The sequence below is a fragment of the Piliocolobus tephrosceles genome, chromosome 12, assembly GCF_002776525.5.
Source record: "Piliocolobus tephrosceles isolate RC106 chromosome 12, ASM277652v3, whole genome shotgun sequence".
Taxonomy (NCBI): domain Eukaryota; kingdom Metazoa; phylum Chordata; class Mammalia; order Primates; family Cercopithecidae; genus Piliocolobus; species Piliocolobus tephrosceles.
Genome location: NC_045445.1, coordinates 25,000,937 through 25,021,867, shown reverse-complemented (window position 1 = coordinate 25,021,867; position 20,931 = coordinate 25,000,937). Strand labels below are relative to the sequence as shown.

The window sequence follows — 20,931 nt, the reverse complement described above, 5'->3', positions numbered from 1 at the left end:
CCAAAGTGCTGGGATTACAGGCATGAGCCACTGTGCCCGGCCAGTATTTTATAATTTTTTAATATTAGTGATTATTATACCTTTGGTCATCTCTCTCCATTCACTAGGAAGTCAATTTCAACATACAGAAATTACCTGGTATGCTTACTCTCTCAATACGACAGATTTAGTGTGACAAATATTAAATTTCACTCATGAAAACTAGGATTCTACCTACCTATATAAATAAGAATTCCAAATACCAAACGATCATTTTAAAATTGTATAATTCACTAGCCTGTTTATCATTATCTTTAACACCTAAGTGACTACAATCTACTACCCACCAGCAAGGCTTTCAGCAACCTATAAGCAATAAAGACAGAAACACTATTTCTTGGACCTCTTAAGGAAATGATCAAAAATTTCCTATCATATATTAATATTTGCTTTTAACTGCATACCTATTGTTCTCTCTACATATTCTTTAACTATTCAAAGACTGGCATTATAAAAATAATACGTTGTTATTACTATTTTGAAATATTGCATAATTCTTCATTAATCTCATTTAGTGATGACTGTACTGGTGATTGAGTAGTTAGATGTTTTACATCTAGTTAAACTTCCTCTTTGGTTTTAAAAACATTACTGTTGTGATTTACTGTTACAGTCTCTCAAATTAAAACGCAACACCTTCTAGTCTAGATTAACAGATTAAATTATTTTTAAATATTATACTATATTAATCTAAAAAATGGAAAAAATACCTTATAGCCTATTGTCTTCCGATAATAAAGAATTTCCTTTTCCAGGAGCTCAAATAAGCGTGGTGGGAAAAATTGAAAATCCTGAACATTTGGCTGTTTTGGAGGCCGTGGAGCCTACGAGAGGAAAATATATTATATATAGTTCTTTTCAGTACAGGAAGTAAACTTACTTATCTTTTGCTATTTCTGTTATATATGTAACAATAAATACAATAAAATCCATTTATATGGCTGGGCCAAATCAAATGCTTTTTTGCACTGTTATATTTTAGAGACTATGATTTGGCAATGGATATAAGTAAACCTGACCCATAGATCATGTTGCAAGAGAAATCTACTTTAGGACATAAAAACTGGCCTTGTACAGTTTTACCTTTGGAATCTTTGGCTCGCTGACACGCAAAGCCTCTCTAAAGTAGGCATCCACTGCGTAGTTTGCTTTGCGTTCTCGTTTAGGAGGTTCAATCCATTCCACCATGCCAAGCTATACACAACAAACAACAAGGGGTTTAATGACTCCAAACAGTTTTATCAAAATCAAGTACATCAAGCCTGCAGAAACATAAGAAAGCAAAAGCCACCAGGAAGAATCAAAACTTGCCTTATAAATCACAATTTACCTCCAAAGTTCCAAAACATAGTGGTACACCAAGTTTAGACGCAAAGACAGTTTTCTTTATTTTTATTTGAAAGTAGGTTTAAAAATTAGTTCTTCCTTGGTGATTGAGAAGAATCTGTACAATCTGCTTGTTTTTGTTTTGTTTTGTTTTGTTTTGTTTTGTCAAATGAAATAAAGGTAGCTAATATAGAAGGAAGAGTAACATTGACTATGGTAACTGTAGTTAAGTGTATGAATTAGAAACAGATGAAAGGGGTAAACAATAAATATCAACATGACAAGCATATATCCCTTCAAATAAAGAGAATTGTTCAAATGAGACCTTCTGGAAACATAGGTATGGCAAAGTTGGAAAAGTTGGTGGAAACAGAAAGACCCAGATTCTGCTACTTTACTAGTCATATAACTTTGGGGAAATTATGTTTTTCCATCTGCAAAATGAGAATAATAATACCTACCTTAAGGATTACATATGATCATATATGTGAAAGCATTAAGTAAACTGCCAAGAGTTAAATACAAGATATTATTAAACATCCAAAGTAGCATAAACCAGGATTTGTCAGCATTACCAATTTTACCCTATTATCAGCTAGAAAATATAATTTAACAGTCAACAGACAAAACTGACACTACAATGTTCTGGAGTCTGAGAAACGGCTTCCTAATCCATATTTTTCTTTATTTCAGTCCTTAGCCTAGAGTCTTTACATAAAAAGGGGCATTAATCCACCATTAGTTGTCTCACTCTATTTGATCTAATATAAGGGCTGAATTCCAACCTTGGCATCATATTTTAAGAGTGGATAATAAACCAAGATGACCAGGGTGGTTAGAGATCTACAAATTCTCACAGTGCCTAGAGAAGCAATGGCTAAAGACAGACACAATGGTGACATCTGCATATGCGAAAGTCTATCAAATAGAAAAGAACACAGTTCTTTGTTGATCTGTAAGATTAAAACCAATGTGGAAAGTTAGAGAAAGTAAATGGCTACTCAATATAACTTAACTATTAATTAAGTACCTACTGTACTGTGTGCAAGTCAATGTCAGGGATATACAGATGAATAAAATAATCTCTTTCATCAAGGAACTTGTAACTCAAATAAAAAGTTTTCTGAGAACCAGAGAATACGAAACAGTGAAACAAACTGCCCTGAGAGGGGTAAGATTCCCAACACTACAGTGTTCAGAGGCTGCATATCTGTCTTAGATGCTAAAGATGAGATTTCTTAATTACAAGAAACTTAGCATAAACGACCTTCTAAGAGCCTATGAGATATCGATACTATAATGAGATTATTAGATAAAATGAGAAATTCCCACAGCAATGAAACAAATTTCGCTTTTCTTTCAGATGGATTAATGTGAAGTGACAGTATTGAAAGAATTTTTTTTTCCCGAGATGGAGTCTTGCTCTGTCGCCCAGGGTGGAGTGCAGTGGCACGATCTCAGCTCACTGCAAACTCCGCCTCCCAGGTTCACACCATTTTCCTGCCTCAGCCTCTCGAGCAGCGGGGACTACAGGCGCCCGCCACCGTGCCCTGCTAATTTTTTGTATTTTTAGTAGAGACGGGGTTTCACCATGGTCTCGATCTCCTGACCTCGTGATCCACCCTCCTCAGACTCCCAAAGTGCTGGGATTACAGGCGTGAGCCCTCACACCCGGCCATAAATAACCAATATCTTATCTTTCTCAATTGGAGTAAAACTAAATTAATAATAGTTTAAACTAACATTCTACAAGTGATGTATTTAGCTATTTAACCTATACTTGTTTGATGGTCTAGGCATTCAAATTTGAAACAAACATTAAAGGCCAATTCCTCAACTTTCAAAAAAAGAATAAATCATACTGAGTTAGTTTATTTCACGTAAGAGTACATTAATGCTAACTTATCTGGGTTAATTTATTCAGGATCACAGCCATCATGACTTAATTTACCAGGTATGGTTGTAAAAGTAATGCAACTGATTCAACATACCATATATGAAAATCTACCTCAATGTATAATTTCCATGATTTATAAATGATATTCTTTCAAGTTTTCACTTATCCTCAAAAGATAATTTAAACCTATTTTAAGAACCTATCTAGAAAATACAGACGCAGAAATAAAATATAATCTCAGCTTAGAATATTCAGAAAAAATGTGATTCTGGACATCACTGTTACTGTCAGACATTTAATTAGAAAAATACAAGTCATCATAGTTATTAAAATTCTCTTTATCTATGCATCATTACTTTGCTAAAATTAGAAGCACAAGGAAACCAGTTAGAGATAGACAAGTATTTTACTAACTTTTCTCTAAAAATGCGGATAAGAAGCTCCACTGGTATTTAGACTTCATTGTTTAAAATTTTTCCACTTTATAAAACACTCCTAGTACCCATAAGTCTGTAGGAATAATTGTAAAATTAATAAAATTTATATCACATAATGAGATCTCAAAAGCATATTGAAAGGCAATTTCCACCCTGTGCAGATAGGCCATCACCTCCATCTCAGCAGGATAAAATATAAGCAGTCTAAGTGAAGATTAGAGATAGGACGATCTGACAAATACAAGTCAAGAAACTAAAAGCTATCAGAAGCAATAACAGAAACAAAGCATTATCAGCATACTAGCTAAAATGCAAAACCAAAATGGCTCTTCTCATTTTTCAGTAAAATAAGTACCTAAGAATGAGCTTTTTTATTTTAAGAAAATTCATTTCCATCAGTTCAAAAATATAACAGCTTTATGGAGCAATCTGAGCAACAAAATATGTAAAGATAGAACTGGATTGTAACTCAAAACATCCATGGGTCCATACTGATATAAATAAATAACTGAAGATACAAACAAATTGGGGAGAAGGGGTAGATCTTCCAAACAGAAAAGTATCAATTAATAAATACATATAGGTGGAATGAAGAAAAAACAAAATTACCATTAGGGAAACACCACAATAACTACTGCAGGCAAGCTCCACCAATACATGCTAAAATCAGTGAGTAAGAGTTTGAGAAAGATCTCCCCACAAGGTATTTATCAATTACAGAGGAAAAAATGGCAGAGGATGTATTAGAAAGCCTGGATTTCTAGGCAGAAGCCTGTCACAGGGGCGCTGCCCTGTGGAGCGACTCTACTAAGGCAATGCTGAGTGGAAATGTGAGGTTGGAACTCCTACAGAAAGTCCCCAACAAGGGTACTGCCTAGTGGAATTGGGGTTGTTACAGGGACCCTAGAATTATAGAGCCACCAGCATCCAGCAACTCCTATCTGGAAAAGCTGCAGGCACCATACTCCAATTCATGAGAGCAGCCACGTGGGCTGTACCCAGCAAAGCCCTGGAGGCAGGGCTGCTCAAGTGCTCCGGATCCCATCTCTCACACTAGTGTGCCCAGCATGTGGGACACAGAGTCAAGGGAGATCATTTTGGAGCTTTCACATTTAATGTCTACCCTGCTGGGTTTTGGACTTGCATGGGGCTTGGTTCTCCCTTTCAGAATGGAAATGTTTACCCAATGCCTATATAACCATTGTATCTTAGAAATAAATATCTTGTTTTTCGTTTTACAGGCTCACAGCTGTAAGGAACTTGCATTGAGACTGAGAAGAGATTTTGGACTTTTTAGCTGATGCTGGAACAAGCTAAGACTTTTGAGGACCATTGGGATGGAATGATTATAATTTGCAATGTGGGAAGGACATGAGATGTGGGAGGCCAGGGGCAGAATGCTATAGTTTGGACATATTTGTCCCCCAAATCTCACATGGAAATTTGATCCCCAGTGTTGGAGGTGGGGCCCAATAGGAAGTGTTTGGGTCATGGGGGTAGATCTCTCATGAAGGGCTTGGTGTAGTCCTCGAGGTAATGAGTGAGTTCTCTCACTCTATTAGCTCCTGACAAAGAGCCTAGCATTTCCCTCTTCTCTCCGGCACTGTCTCTCTCTCTGTCTCGACCATGTGGTCTTTACATACGCCGGCTCTCCTTTGCCTTCTTCCATAAGTGAAAGCAGGCTGAGCCCCTCACCAGAAGCAGATGCCGATGCCATGCTTCTCTTACAGCCTGTAGAACCATGAGCCTCAGGTATCCCTTTACAGCAACACAAATGTGCTAAGACAGTAGACATACCAATTACCCTGATTTGATCATTACACATTGTATATATGTAACAAAATATCACTCTGCATCCCATAAATACGTACAATTAACATGTGTCAACTAAAAATAAAAGGAAAAAATAATAAAGTCTATTTTTAAAGAAATGCAATGTGGGATACTAGATTAGATCCCCTGGAATCTAACACCAGTTAATTAGATAATTAACCAATATTAATTAGATAATTAACCAATAGATAATTAACCTTTTCCTGGCACAGGAAAGGACATTAGGAGAAAAACTGGTGTTAATTTCCCAGTTGTGATCATTATACTAACATGTAAACTGTTAATATTAGGGGAAGCTGAGTGAAGGATATAGGTTAGCTCTGCACTATTTTTACAACTATTCTGCAAGTCTAAAGTAATTTAAAAATAAAAAGTTTTAAAAATCCAGCCTTAATTTCAGTTTAAAAAACAAGATAAATAAAACCCCCGTTTCTTCAACAGACCACATGTAACAAAGTCCTTCTGCATTTAAGTAACTAAATGTTACTAATATTATTATTCATATAGTTAACATTAAGTGCCAGGCACTATTCTAATAACTTTATGAGTATTAACTCATTTCATCATCAGAATCCCTCTATGATGTAACTATTATAACCTCCACTTGATAAGTGAGAAAACTGAGAATACCCACAGTCACTTAATTAGTGACAAAAGTTGAGATTTCAGCTCCAGAATTCAGGAATTCAACCTCAATCCTACTCTGCTTCTCAATAACAAAAGTAGTACTAGCAGTAGTAGTAGTAGCAGCAGCAGCAGCAACAGCAAAAATGATGATGATGATGATGACGATAAACCAGTAAAATATATGAAAGATAAACCTTGCATGAGATCTCTAGACCTATATCAAATTTCACTCTAGAGCAGGGTATTATAATAGGTACATGCCAGGGTTATTTTATAATTGTTAAAGGGAGAAATGCTCATTTGAGGTTCTAATTGTTGAGAGTAAAAAGTTACCTTCTGTTTTTCTCTATAATCTTCTCCTTCAAACTTGTATAAACTTTGTTCGATGTCCATTCTAAAATTTCTTAGAGAAGACTCTCCCATTTTTTGCAGGCGCTCATTCATCTCTGCAGTCTAAAGATGAATACATTGAAATGAGAAAATAATCACTGAATTACTTGTAAAAGTCTGTGGAATCTCTACCTTTTTAATAGTCAGGTTTTGACATGAAATATCCAGTCTGCTAATTTACAAGGTATGAATGCAATGCTAACATCAAACTTGAAGTGTAAATTTTACTTGCCCAAGTATTTCAAATATTTAAATGGTGCTTCCTAAGTACTCTCACTCAGGCTTTCTTTAAAATCTTTTATCAGTGAAGTTGTAGCCACATTATAATCACTCTTGCATAATTTAAATCGGACAAATAGCTAAAGCTAAGAGAAAGACAAAGATGGACTAAAATAACACATTTTGCATACCAATATGAAACGCATTAACACAAGATTCAAATTGTGTTAATGCATTCAAATTGTGTTAATGCATTCAAAATGCAGGTTATTACCTGAACTACAAAATTCTTCTGAAAAGCAAATTCAACCAGTTTACAAAATACGTAACAAACATAGTAAAATACACCATAGAGATGAAATCAGCAAAATCCACACTGCGATTAAGTCAAAAGGCAAACAACCTAGTCTTTTCACCAAATAAATTATAAGCAATACAATATATGGCAGGAGAAGGGGCCTATAGATTTTAAAAGATAGGGATGAAATCTCAACCAATGGCAATTTGTATTCTGATTTGCATTCTGATTTAAAAACAAAAAGAAAACTTTTTAAGTATAAATATTTATGAAGCAATTGTAAATTTGAATACTAACTGGATATTTGGTGTTATTAAAGAATTATTGGTGTTGGCCGGGCGCGGTGGCTCAAGACTGTAATCCCAGCACTTTGGGAGGCCGAGACAGGCGAATCACGAGGTCAGGAGATCGAGACCACCCTGGCTGACACGGTGAAACCCCGTCTCTACTAAAAAATACAAAAAAATTAGCCGGGCGAGGTGGTGGGCGCCTGTAGTCCCAGCTACTCTGGAGGCTGAGGCAGGAGGATGGCGTAAACTCGGGAGGCGGAGCTTGCAGTGAGCCGAGATCCGGCCACTGCACTCCAGCCTGGGCGACAGAGCCAGACGCTGTCTCAGAAAAAAAAAAAAAAAAAGAAGTATTGGGGTTTTTCAGGTGAGACAATGTTATAATGACTATCTTTAAAGAGTCCTTCTATTTTAGAAATACACAGTGAACTATTTACAGCTGAAGTATGTCTGAGATTTGCTTCAAAATAATCCAAGGAGGGGAAAAGATAACGGGGCATATAAGCAGAACGGGACTGGTTGATGGTTGTTAGAAACACGTGATAAGTACTTCGGGGCTCAATATACTTCTCTGTCTACTTTTACTTATGTTTAAAATTATCCATAATGTGTGGAGAGGGGAAGGTGAATTAAACACAAAATTACAATATTCTGAAACAACTTATGCTTTAACAAATAGTGATTTAGTATTTCATGAAATGTTTCATAAAAGATTTTCAATTAACCAATGTATCAGTAGATGATTTCTAGTCCACGGCAATATATATATATATATATATATACATATATATATATACACATAAAAATATATAGTCCTGGTCAGGCATGATGGCTCATGCCTATAATGTCAGTGCTTTGGGAGGCAGAGATGGGAGGCTCACTTGGGGCCAGAGGTTCAAGATCAGCCTGGGCAACAAAGCAAGACCCTGTCTCTAAAAAAGAAAATTAATAGGATGTGCATGCTGGTACATGCCTGTGGTCCCAGCTACTCTGGAGGCTGAGGTGGGAGGATCACATGAGACCAGGAGGTAGAGGCTACAGTGAGTTATGATTGCACCACTGCACTCCAGCCTGGGTGACAGAGCAAAACTCTGTCTCTAATAAAAAAAATGTATTCCTTATACATGTGATTAAACACAAAATTTACTTGGCTTTTAGGTATAGTATTTTCAATAAAGCATTAGATATAAGGTCACTCAATTTTAAACCCTGCTTCTTAGTCTTTCTCACCAAAAAAAAAGTTTTTAAGCCTTAATCTACCCCTGGAAATAGATCTACAAGTTGTTGGAGACAATATGAGTTATCTGAAACATGTAGATAATGTAGACAAACATGTACAATGAAAACATAAGTATGCTGAAGTATGCTGATATTAAAACAATCCAGCATGAAAATAAAATGCTATTTTAACTAACCTTCTTTTCCCCTTTCCAGAATAGTTGTAATGTATGCTGATATTAAAACAATCCAGCATGAAAATAAAATGCTATTTTAACTAACCTTCTTTTCCCCTCTTTCCAGAATAGTTGTAATGTCTTCATCTGTCAACTCACTCTCTTTAGAAGCAAAAACATGGGTGGCTCCATGCCGTATCATTTGTAACATTTCCTCTTTCGCCAGCTTGTTAGACTGTTGGTCAATGAGTCTTCCTAATGATAAAAATTGAAATTGTACATATTCAATCAATTATATTCCAAAGAAGGCATAATCATTCTAATCAGACATTACCACATTTAGCCATCCATAAAGCTTTAAAAGAACAAAAAATTAGTGAGCATTAAGGTTATTTGTTTAATGAACAACCCTACAAGTTTTTCTTCTAGCATACTTTCTATTTCTATACGAATTCCCTTCTGTAAAACTCAGTTAAAACCCAGAAGGACAGAAACTTTTTTTCATGTTGAAACGTTGTTTTCAGATCAAACTTCTCTATATGAAAAGGTACCCTCTAACGTGTTTCCAAAAAATTAAAAGTAGCCATTTTATCTGCAAATAATCTCAGGTACTTCAAAAAGCATGCTACTGACATTGAAGAATAAGCTAGTGATGTTCAACTACTCCATATATTAAATGCTAGGGCTTCAATTCAGAAGATTTCAATTCACATTTTTTGTTTGTTTGTTTGTTTGTTTGTTTGTTTGTTTGTTTGTTTGTTTTGAGACAGGGTCTTGCTCTGTCGCCCAAGGTGGAGTGCAGTGGCGCGATCTCAGCTCACTACAACCTCCACCTCCCAGGTTCAAGCAATTCTCCTGCCTCAGTCTCCTGAGTAGCTGGGACTACTGGCGCACGCCACCACACCTGGCTAATTTTTTGTATTTTTAGTAGAGACAAGGTTTCACCATGTTGGCCAGGCTGGTCTCAAACTCCTGATCTCAGGTGATCTGCCTGCCTCGGCCTCCCAAAGTGCTGGGATTACAGGCATGACCCACCTTACCCAGCCTCAATTAGCATTTTTAAATTTTTTCCTTTTATTTTTAGGTGATACATAACAATTGTACAGACTCATGGGATACATAGTGATGTTTCCATTTTTCCTCTAAGTTTTCAAATTTTGATCAACTTTTATTAAAAGTAATCTCCTTTGAAGAAAATCACGTGTTTTACAAAAAACACCTAATTAAGTTTCTATGTATAAATACCTTGTTGTATAACAATTGAATCAAGTCTCAGCTTTATCTCAGCTCTCTCTACAATCCTCTCTTCAACAGTGTTGTCAGTGATGAGACGGAATACACGTACTGGCTTCTTCTGACCAATACGATGTGCTCGATCCTAGTAGAAAGAGTCCTAATATAAGATATTGGATATTCTGGATAAAATTTAGAGTATAGCCATCACATGCTGTAAAATTCTAAAAATAAAATTAGTTCTTTATCTCCCAATCTGACACTCTGGAAAAGAGCATGATGAATATTGAGAATATCTAAAGACCACTGGGAACAAAGAAATCTGCAAATATTATATTGTACCATTAATGGGAAATTTCCAGGACAAAGGGCAAAGAAATCTGCAAATATTATATTGTACCATTAATGGGAAATTTCCAGGACAAAGGGCAAAGCACTTGTAAGATGAGTAAAAGAGGGAGCCGAAAGTTTCTGGATTGAGTTACTAAGTAACTTTAAGCCACTAAATATAAACATCTTCCAAACTAGTAAGGAATTTTATTAAGTAGTTAGTAAGGGTTGCTATGGTGGCAAAAATCTGCTTTATCTCATCATCAGACACTTCTTTCTGCTTACTGAGGGATATGCAGTAGAGCTATAAAAATTAATGGGATATTAATATCCTTAGTATTCAGTAGTCTAGAACTGGTTCTATGGTTTATAGTTCGTACAGGTGACAAGTGGCAAACTTCTAGTGGTATAAAACCATCTAGGGAGAGTATTTTTAAAACACAGAAGCTACTAGAGCAAATAGGTAAAGGTGGTAGAGAAAAAAAATTTAAGTTCAAAACAAGCCTTGTACTAAATACAAAAACACTAGAGCCTAGTAACAAAGTTTCAACACAGCACATTTTTAAAACAGAATACCCTACACATATTCACATTAAACCTGAACCAACAAATCCTGAAAGATTGGATGCACACTAAGACTTCTACAGAAATGAAGTGCTATCACTATTACATTTTCCAGTTCAGTAACACTGTAACTTACTGGTGCTTACTCCTAGTTAGTCATATCAAACAGGTAGTTCAATACCATTGTAATGTAATAATTACGCCAAAGCATATTGATTTTGGAATGTCCCAGTGGTCAATCCCTTTCAATTCTTTATCATAAAAGGAAAGCCTTCTAAGTTATACCTCATTGGCATATGACTTTTCATTGCTCCCAAAAAGACAATTATCCCATAGCTATATATTCAAAATCGTAAGAAGTTATTTTGTATCTTTTTACTTCTAAATTATATTTCTTTATCTGAAAATGTCAGTCAAATTGAGAGAAGTTGTAGCTCTAGTTCAATAAATGACACCAAAATATCAAAGGGGTTACCTGTAGTGTCATGATGAAAGGTCAGAGAAATTGCTCCCTAAAAAAAATTTTAAGTGTAGAATAGCTTTTGCATGGTATCATTATTAAGTAGCAAGTGTTTTTCTGGAATATATTCCTTTCTTGCCTTTTTGCCTTCTCTCCCAAAATTTTTTTTATGAAAGTTAAAAACCCTACCTCTCCTAATTTCAATACTAAGGATTTTAATATATTTAGTTGTTAAGCAGAATAGTAACAAGAGATTGTTTTTTAATCCTTTTCATTAAAACAAATGTATGTGCCCTCTTCAATCTGTAGGAATGGGAAAAAACTGATATTTCTATTTCATGATAAAAACCAAAATCAACACAAAAATGCTATAGTTGGATCTGGGGTGTGTTTGTTGTTTGCTTTCATTTCTTTTATCTTTGCAATTAGCATAGCAACTGTGTTTTCCAGGATAATCGACTGTAACTTCTACAAAATCTCTCAAAAATTGTTACCTTTTTATCATAAATGACCTTTACGTGTATAAATAGCAATAGTATTCAGAGCTATGATAAATTTCTGACACCATTAAAGATTACTAACCATAGCTTGTAGATCAACCTGTGGGTTCCAGTCTGAATCATATAGTATAACCACATCAGCACTTGCCAGGTTAATTCCGAGACCTCCAGCCCTGGTACTTAGCATAAAGATGAATTTGCTACTATTAGGAGCATTAAAAGCCTCTATTGCTTCCTTTATTTTTAATTGATAAAGGGATAGAAGAAAAAGAGAAAAATAAAATTAGACTATCAGGGTCCTTAAGAAACAAAATCATTTAAAATACATATGGAAAATCTTCACACACTTTATAATATTCCTTATAAATATACTTTATAATATTCTTCCATCTTCAAAAATATTTAAGTGTCTATACTTATACTGTACTGTGTGAATTTCTGTAGAAAGTATATTATATAAATGAAGTTCCTAATCTTTAAAAGCTTACATCAACAGAGACAAATTCAGAACAATTACATAGACAAATTTAACTAAGCAAGTAATAATTCATTTACATTATTTAAAAACAATAATAATGAAAACATTTTAATTGAGAGCTGAAATATATCTGGGGAATGAAGTATCAGAAAGCTCAACTTCATTTCCATTAGCTTATGAATGATTAGTTTAGAAGATCAACCAACAGAGAAAATGGTTTACAAATGGGAATGAGGGCAATGGATAAAGGGGAAAGTAAGAAGATTTCTATCAGTATGGTAACAAGGAACAAGCAGGTAAGTAATGAAGAAAATCAGGATGACAATCCAGGGGTATTTAGTAAAGAATCTTAAAATTAATATGAATATTCTTACTATATAAAGATCTCATACAAATTAAATAGAAAAACAGAGTCCAGTAGAAAAATGAGCAGAAAAAAAGAACGGACAATTCACAGAACAAATACAAATGGTTAGAAAACACAACAATAATGTTCATTCTTGCTAGTAATCAAATAAATGCAAACTAAAACAACATAATAACATTTTTGAAGATTTAAAAAAAAAGATAATACTCAATGTTGACGAGGGGGCGGTGAGACGGGCACTCTCATACATTGCTGCTGGGAGTATAAATTGGTACAACCTTTCTGGAAAGCAATTTGGCAATATGCATCAAGAGCCTTAAAAATGTTCATACCCTTTGACCCAGAAATTCCACTTCTAGGAATTTATCCTAAGGAAATAATCAGAGATGTGCACAAAGATTTATGTATAAGGACTTTCACTATAGCATTATTTATAATAGTGAAAATTTTGAAACAACCTAAATGATCAACAATAGGGGGATGAATTATTTACAGTACATCCATAGGGTGAAATATTACCCTAAAATTACTTTTACAATTATTTTTTACGGACATTAAAAAGTACAATATAATATCGAGAAAAAAGTATCAGGATACTGTACTTTACATATAGTATATGAAGTATATACCAATTACTTATACATATTACATATACCTAAAAAGATTGGCCAGAAATACTTGTATTTAATTTCAAAACTTCCTTCAGCAGTCACATATTACTTGCACAATCACAAAGTATGGGCAATCTTTTTTAAAATAAATAGATGGCATGGTCAAAGTTTTAGGCAGAGAAGGTGACTCCCACCGTCAGTCAGCAGAGCAGGTAAAGGGGGCAGTATAGAAAGCAGCGTGGTGTAGTGAGAGGCACCTTAGTGTAGAGGAAATAGCAAAAACTTGGGCATGAATCACAACTTCACCACTGATTACATCTGTGATTCTGGGCAAGTATTTAATCTCTCTGAGACACAGTTTCAAATGGAGAAAATTATACCAATACTTTACCGGGCTGCTGGGAGAATTCAATTGGAACTTTAAGTTGCCTAGCTTATAGTAGTTGCTTGACAAATGTTAGTTCCTTTCCCTACAAAAGTGAGGAGGCCAATTAAGCAGAGGTTACAGGAACTGAGTCAGACGATGACCACTGGCTTTGTTAGCTGAATTTAGCTGCAGTAATGGAGAAAGGGAAAATCTGAGAGCTGTTGAGAAAGAATTACTTATTCACAGCTGGCACACAATCAAAGTAAGGAATCAAACGTGGTCTTCTTACTGGGAAAATAGATGAAATGATGGTGTGGACAACATAATGGGAAAGCAGGGCATTTCCAAGAAAAAAGGAACAGCTCTGACTTTGCTATATTTAAAGTCAATACATGAAATTCAGAGTCTCTGAGGGGATAACATTGTTTGGAATTTTAAAAAACCAGAACAATTTGGACATAAATAGGTAAACAGTAGAGAGCTCAGTCAGAAATGCAGATTGGCTATTTGAGGTCAGAAAGCACGTACTGCTCTGCCATGATATTCTCTTTGTCCGAGGAACAAGGATCATCCTGAATGGTACCATAGGGCCTATATTTAGTATGGATTTGGGGAAACCAATCCTCAGCAATAAGTCAGCAAAAGCTCAGTAACGCTTCAAGTTGCCATCTCAGAGAGAGTGAAAAAACTATAGGACAGGGAATGGTGTAAGCCTTGAAATGTCCTCAAATGTATAAATGTTATTTGCAACTGTTTCCCCATAGAGGTAGCAGTAAAACCTTTAATATGAAAAGGGTCTGTGTGCTTGCTGTGAACACTACGGTATGCTAGAACCAGATTCAATAAGGAGGCACACAAGGAACGGAGTGCCCATTGCAGCTACGGAAGGAGAGGGATGCTGGCTAAGAGAGAGTCCTTGTAGCCTGAGATGGGGCCCTAAAAGTGTAACGGAGAAAGCCCTGTGTGCAATTTCATGACATGCAGTACGTACTGCAATATGCCATTTAAAACTGTGCTCATACCTATTACATCCACTTATCCTCACAACAACAACGTCAGAGAAAGAAGCCTAGGTGTTACTATCCTTATAATAGAATTAAATGTACTGAGGCTCAGAGAATTAAATGGCTTGCACACGCTGCAAAGTGGTGAAGTTGGTGCTAAAATTCAGGTCTTCTGAAACCAAGTTCAGTGCATTTTCCACTATACCATAAAATAATGATCTTTACCCAAAGCATGAGTACAGCAGGTCCTCGAGTAACATCGTTTCATTATAAAATTGATGACAAAAAAAAAAAAACAATCAATTCCTGGCCAGGGCCACTGTCCATATGGGTTTTGCATGTGCTCCCCATGTCTGTATGAGTTTTCTCTGTGCACTCCCACAGCCCAAAGCTGTGCACAAAAAGCAAATTGGCATGTCTACACAGTCCCAGAGTGAGTGATGTGTGTGTGAGCATGCCCTGTGATGGAATGGCATTCTGTCCAGAGCTAGTTCCTCCCTGGGGTCCTGAGCTGCCAGAAGAGGCTCCAACCACTGTAATCCTGAACTGGAATAAGCAGGTAAATAATTATCTTGTTTTTATTAATCTTTCTTAAATGTATGTCTGGCTCACATTTATTTCCATGTTTAATATTGTAAGTGTTTTGGTCTTTATTAATAAGTTTGGTGATGTCTTTGTGACCAGAAATATGCCATAGGAATTGGGGTCTTGTCCTGTCACATAGTTTGAAGTGCAGTGGCACAATCACATCTCACTGTGGCCTCAAACTCCTGGGCTCAAGCCATTCTCCTGCCTCGGCCTCCCGAGTAGCAGGGACTACAGGTGCATGCTACCATGCCTGGCTAACGCTTTTTAAATTTTTATTTTATTTTATTTTATTTTTGTAGAGACCAGGTCTCGCTATGTTGCTCAGGCTAGTCTTTACTGGGCTCAAGCAATCCTCCTGCCTCAGCCTCCCAATCCCAAACGTTGGTATCACAGGCATGAGTCAACACACCTGGCCAGAACTTAAATCTTGTTTGTATCAATTAGCCTAAGATAGAACTGATTTCATCATACATTGTTTTGCTTAACGTCGCAGTTTCTAAGAACCTATTTTTTTTTTTTTTTTAGACAGAGTCTCATTGTGTCGCCCAGGCTGGAGTGGTGCAATGGCATGATCTTGGCTCACTGCAACCTCCGCCTCCTGGGGTTCAAGCGATTCTCCTGCCTCAGTCTCCTGAGTAGCTGGGATTACAGGGGCGTGCCACCACGCTTGGCTAATTTTTTTTTGCAACGACATTAAGTGAGGACTTACTGTACGGACTTAGAAGCCAAAGACAGAGCTCTGAAGGATCACAGAAAACAGAAGATCAATTAGCAAAGCCTTCCAAGAACAAGTGCTTTAAAGGGTATTAAACGCATTAGACCCATGACATTTGTGAGGAATAATCTAAAGACCTGCAAGAATTTCCATGTTTGAGAAAAATACCGCATACTAGATAAGCTTAATCACTAAGTGACTCATTCCTGCACGCCAACCTTTTAGTGTCCCAAGGTCTAAATTCATGATAAATACCTATACGTATGTTGTCACATTTAGTTTTTACAAGAGCTCCATAAGAACCAAGATCATTCCCTTTACGAATTACCGTGCTCCGTGAGTCTTTAGGGTTGCTTATAAACTGGCAAAATCTCAACTATTAAACTCCACAAATGGCAAAGGTCTGCTATAGCTGGCAAATCAGGAAAAGAAAATGACCTAAAATTGGAGGTCAGAGAGTAAGGTGAGAAACTGTTAGTAATTTAAAAGGTCAGAGATAGGCATGGTTAGAGAAGATAAGGATGGGATGGTGTAGTGCCCTTTAGATAAGTGATGATGTCTTTGAAGACCTTGAAAAAGATGATTTGTAAAGAGTCAGTGGAATGGAAGCCACATTGAAGACTGAAGAGAGAAAGAGATGGTAATGAGAAATTCAACGCACCCACCAAAAGAAAAGGCAAAAGTTCAAAACTACCTAATGTTGATACACATTGCTTAATTGAACTCTGATTTCTGAAGTCTTATTTTATTTTCTCTTCCTCACCTCTCTTTCTTCATGCGGGGTTTGTCCATCCAGTCGACAATACTCATAACCACGCCACATGCAATAATCTTCCAAAATATCCAGCAAGCGAGTCATCTGGCTGAAAATGAGAACCCTTGAACCTAAAACATTTCGCCAAGAAAAAGTGAGTTGTACAACTTGTGTAAAACTAACTGAAAAGCTACGAAATAAACATATGCAACATAAATGTAGAGCACATGAACACTCCACTAAACACACACACACACATACACACACGTGCACACACACCCGCACACACCTGCAAGAGATGCTATATACAGAATTACGCATTTGTTGAGTTAGGCATTTTTTAAGGTCTTCAAAATCCTCCACACATATTGCAATGACTTAAAAGACTGCCTTTACTTTTTAAGGATGAATGATGGGTCCACAGGCTCTCTCACTGGACTACAGCAATAGCCTCCCAACTAGTCTCCTGTTCCTAGTCTCTCATCCTCAATAGACCCCCATACTGCTTTCAAGGTTCTCTTCCTAACATGTAAGAGTGACATACTCTGATTGTCACTCTTCACAGCCAGTCTTCTCTGACGTTCCCTCTGCCTTCAAAATAAAAGTCCTAACCCCTTAACGCATGGTTTAAAATACCTTTCATAATTTGGTTGCATCCATCTTTCCAGATTCAACAACTGCCACTCTACCCCAAGTACCATATGCTCTCTCTGTTCCCTTGTTTCACACCTCTGTTTCATTGCCCTGGAAAACCCTTCCTCTCCTTTTCCCCATGGTTCACTCGTACACATTCTCCAGTGCTCTCCTCAAAGGTTATCTCTGTGAAGACTTTCCCAACTCCCAGTTTCTCAACATATCATAGCACTTATCACAATGAATTGCAACTATTCCTCCTCACTACACTGTGAGCTTATCCAAGGCAAAGATTGTTGTCTTATTCATCTTTGTACACCCAGCCCGTAGGACAATTCCTGGCAAATGGTAAGTACTCGACAATGTCTGCTGAATAACTGAATGAATGAATATGGAAAAATTTTATTTATATGCAAGTATTAATATAAATTTATTCCATGCTAATTTAAAAATGTATTACTCACCCTGTTCTTTGAGTTTGGCCAATAGTTTATCCAGAACTACCATTTTACCACTGTTGCTGACAATATGCTCATCAGTGGTATAAGGTGGACCAGGTTCAGCACCATCAAACAGATATGGATGATTACAACACTTTCGAAGCTGCATCAGAATGTTTAAGAGTCGCATCTTGTCCATCTTGCCAGAAGAGTTTAAAACATCAATATCTTTCATCAGGATTTTTGTATACCTAAAAATTTAAACTATAATTACTCATCAATTACTAGAAAGTTAATGTCATAAAGAAATGTTCCTTTGGCCATCAGATTAGATTCCTGTTTAAAGATAAACAAGATTTGATTTGAGATTAAATCTGATGGGCAAAACCAACAAAGTAATGAATATTTGAACATGTGAACTTATGTGCTGCTTATAAACCTGTTTCCTCCTGCTTTATCCATGACCAGAAATTGCCATCAGTTGATAATTATTTAGAGAATTCTATCTGCTAATTATTAATAACTACAGCATGTGCCTGAATGTGACATCCAACATTTACTTGTTTGAACTAGAAACAATTTCAATTTCTTATACCTGTCTTCACAGGTCATTTTTTTCTGATTCTACAAACATTTTTCATTCTCTTTTCTACAATTCCACCCCTACAAACAGAGACTTGTGTGTGTGTGTAGATAGATAGATAGATAGATAGATAGATAGATAGATAGATACCTGATCAATGATAATATGTAATTATAATAATTATCAACTTTTACTGAGTGCAAGTGCCAAGTACCATGTCAAGGGCTTTATATGAATTATGCCACTAAATCTTCATAACAGTTCTGAGTATTTACTAGTATCATCCCCATTTTACAGATGGAAATTAAGGCAGCTAAGAGAAGTTAAACAACTTACTCAGGGTCACAGAAGGGACAAAACCAAGCTGTGATCTTATGTCTGAGTCCAAAGAATATACTCTTAATCTCTAGCCTATACTGGCTTGTGTAGTAAAAAAATCATATACTTTATACATGATCTAACTGTATTTATATACATAACATTTTGCTCCTATTAGCAGCACTATTACATTAACACTTCCCATTTATGATTCCTTGTGACTTCCCTTGTCAATTTCCTGCTTTAATTGCATTTATCAAACCATTCCAGATTCTATTTTTGTAATATCCATAATCACCAACATTTTCATCATCACTAGTAAATGGTTATAACCATTTTCACTGAAGGAAAAAGCAAGAATGCTTTTTTTTGAGACAGGGTCTCACTCTGTCGCCTACCCTGGAGTGCAGTGGTACAAACATGGCTCACTGCAGCCTTGACTTCCTGGGCTCCAGTAATCCTCCTGACTCGGCCTCTCATGTAGCTGGAAACACAGGTGTGTGCCACAATGCTCAGCTAATTTTATTTTTTATTTTTTGTAGAGATGGGTTCTCACTTTGTTGCCCAGGCTAGTCTTGAACTCCTAGGCTCAAACGATCCTCCTGCCTTGGTTGGCCTCCCAAAGTGCTGGGATTACAGATGTGAGCCACTGCACCTGGCCAAGGAATGCTTTAAAAGAATGCTTTTTAACTAACAAGCATGCCACTGACATTACCGCCCTTTAATCCTAACATCATCCTCACAAGTATTATTATCCCCATTTTACAGAATGGAAATTTAAGCTATGTAACTTGCCCAAGATAACTATCTATTAAGTGGTAATGCATGGAATTCAAACACAGATCTATAGACTCCAAAACCTATACTCTTTTCAAAAGGTTAAATAAAATACTTACAAACTTTCTCTGAGAATATCTGAACTACTTAACTTGCCATTTAAATATAAAATGTAATTTTTGAACTAACGGCATAACTGAACAACTACAAAGCTAATTTTTAGTAAATTCTTGCATACAAATAAGTTTTAATGGAAATGAAATAGCTCACCATTCTCGTTGCATCTTACTCAGCCCCAAGTAAATCTTTATTTCCTTTTTAGGTGGCAGACTCTTCTCTACATCAGTTTTTATACGGCGTAACAAAAATGGTTTTAAAACCTAAAAGGTGATCATTTTTATAAAAGTTTATGAAACATTTAATACGATTAATAATGTATTTCATTAACAACATTAATGTGAAATTTACTTCCCACTGCAAAGTCTGACAAACACTACCAATACCAGCTGCCAACTTTCTTGGTAAAGAACCACCAAGCAAGAGTCCATTAGAAAATCAGAATAGGGGACCTAAAGTAGGCATTCATGACTTAATGGCACAAAATACATGAAAAATTAGGACAAGACTATTGGTTGCTGAATAAGCACTAAAGAACCCTTAAAAAAAAAAAGCTGCTATAACACAAGATTTTTTTTTTTTGGAGACAGAGTCTCACTCTTTCACCCAGGCTGGAGTGCAATGACACAATCTTGGCTCATTGCAACCTCCGCCTCATGGGTTCAAGCAATTCTCCTGCCTCAGTCTCCTGAGTAGCTGGAATTACATGCATACGCCACCATGCCTGGCTCATTTTTGTATCTTTAGTAGAGACAGGGTTTCACCATGTTAGCCAGGCTGGTCTCAAACTCCTGACCTTGTGATCTACCCGCCTTGGCCTCCCAAAGTACTGGGATTACAGGTACAAGCCACTGCGCCCAGCCCACAAGAAGATTTTTAAACCTGAGAGGAAATCTGAAGTCAGAGTATCCATCAGGGAGTCTTCAAAAATGAAATAAAAATGCAGGTCATTTCAAAGTACCATCATGTGCCACTTAATGATGGGGATATGTTCTAAGAAATGTGTTGTTAAGTGATTTCATCATTATGTTAAGATCATAGAGTGTTCTTACACAAACCTATATGTCATAGGTATTTATTTGTTTTTTCATATAGAAAACCAAGTGTTCCAGCACCATTACTCACTATCAATCATTTCCCCTACTTGATCTGCAATGCCAGTATCAAGTGTCATATATCAGGTCTCTATATATGCTCCATTATAATCTGATGGGACCACCATCATCTATGCGGTCCATCGTTGACCATAACGTTGTTATGCCAGTGCATGACTGTAGTTAAATATATAAATGAGGAGAAAATATTCAGTGTGAAGGAAAATACAGATGAATAGAGAAAAGAAGAT

The 20,931-nt window shown here is 36.3% G+C and overlaps 1 protein-coding gene across 3 annotated transcripts in view; it reads right to left on the bottom strand.

The window, feature by feature from the left end:
• The window catches only part of SMARCA1 (SWI/SNF related, matrix associated, actin dependent regulator of chromatin, subfamily a, member 1), a 77,422-nt gene that overhangs the window by 33,325 nt on the left and 23,166 nt on the right, over window positions 1-20,931 (bottom strand). For 2 of the 3 annotated variants that reach the window (XM_023198896.2, XM_023198893.2), the window contains exons 10-19: window positions 19,740-19,849; window positions 17,816-18,042; window positions 16,728-16,849; window positions 13,012-13,047; window positions 11,917-12,069; window positions 9,993-10,125; window positions 8,854-9,002; window positions 6,493-6,612; window positions 1,123-1,233; window positions 750-863 (exon numbers count right to left, since the gene is read on the bottom strand). In XM_023198896.2, coding sequence (XP_023054664.1) covers window positions 750-863; window positions 1,123-1,233; window positions 6,493-6,612; window positions 8,854-9,002; window positions 9,993-10,125; window positions 11,917-12,069; window positions 13,012-13,047; window positions 16,728-16,849; window positions 17,816-18,042; window positions 19,740-19,849 — 1,275 coding nt within the window. The remainder of the gene's footprint in view (window positions 1-749; window positions 864-1,122; window positions 1,234-6,492; window positions 6,613-8,853; window positions 9,003-9,992; window positions 10,126-11,916; window positions 12,070-13,011; window positions 13,048-16,727; window positions 16,850-17,815; window positions 18,043-19,739; window positions 19,850-20,931) is intronic. The other variant, XM_023198895.2, reaches the window with a different exon arrangement.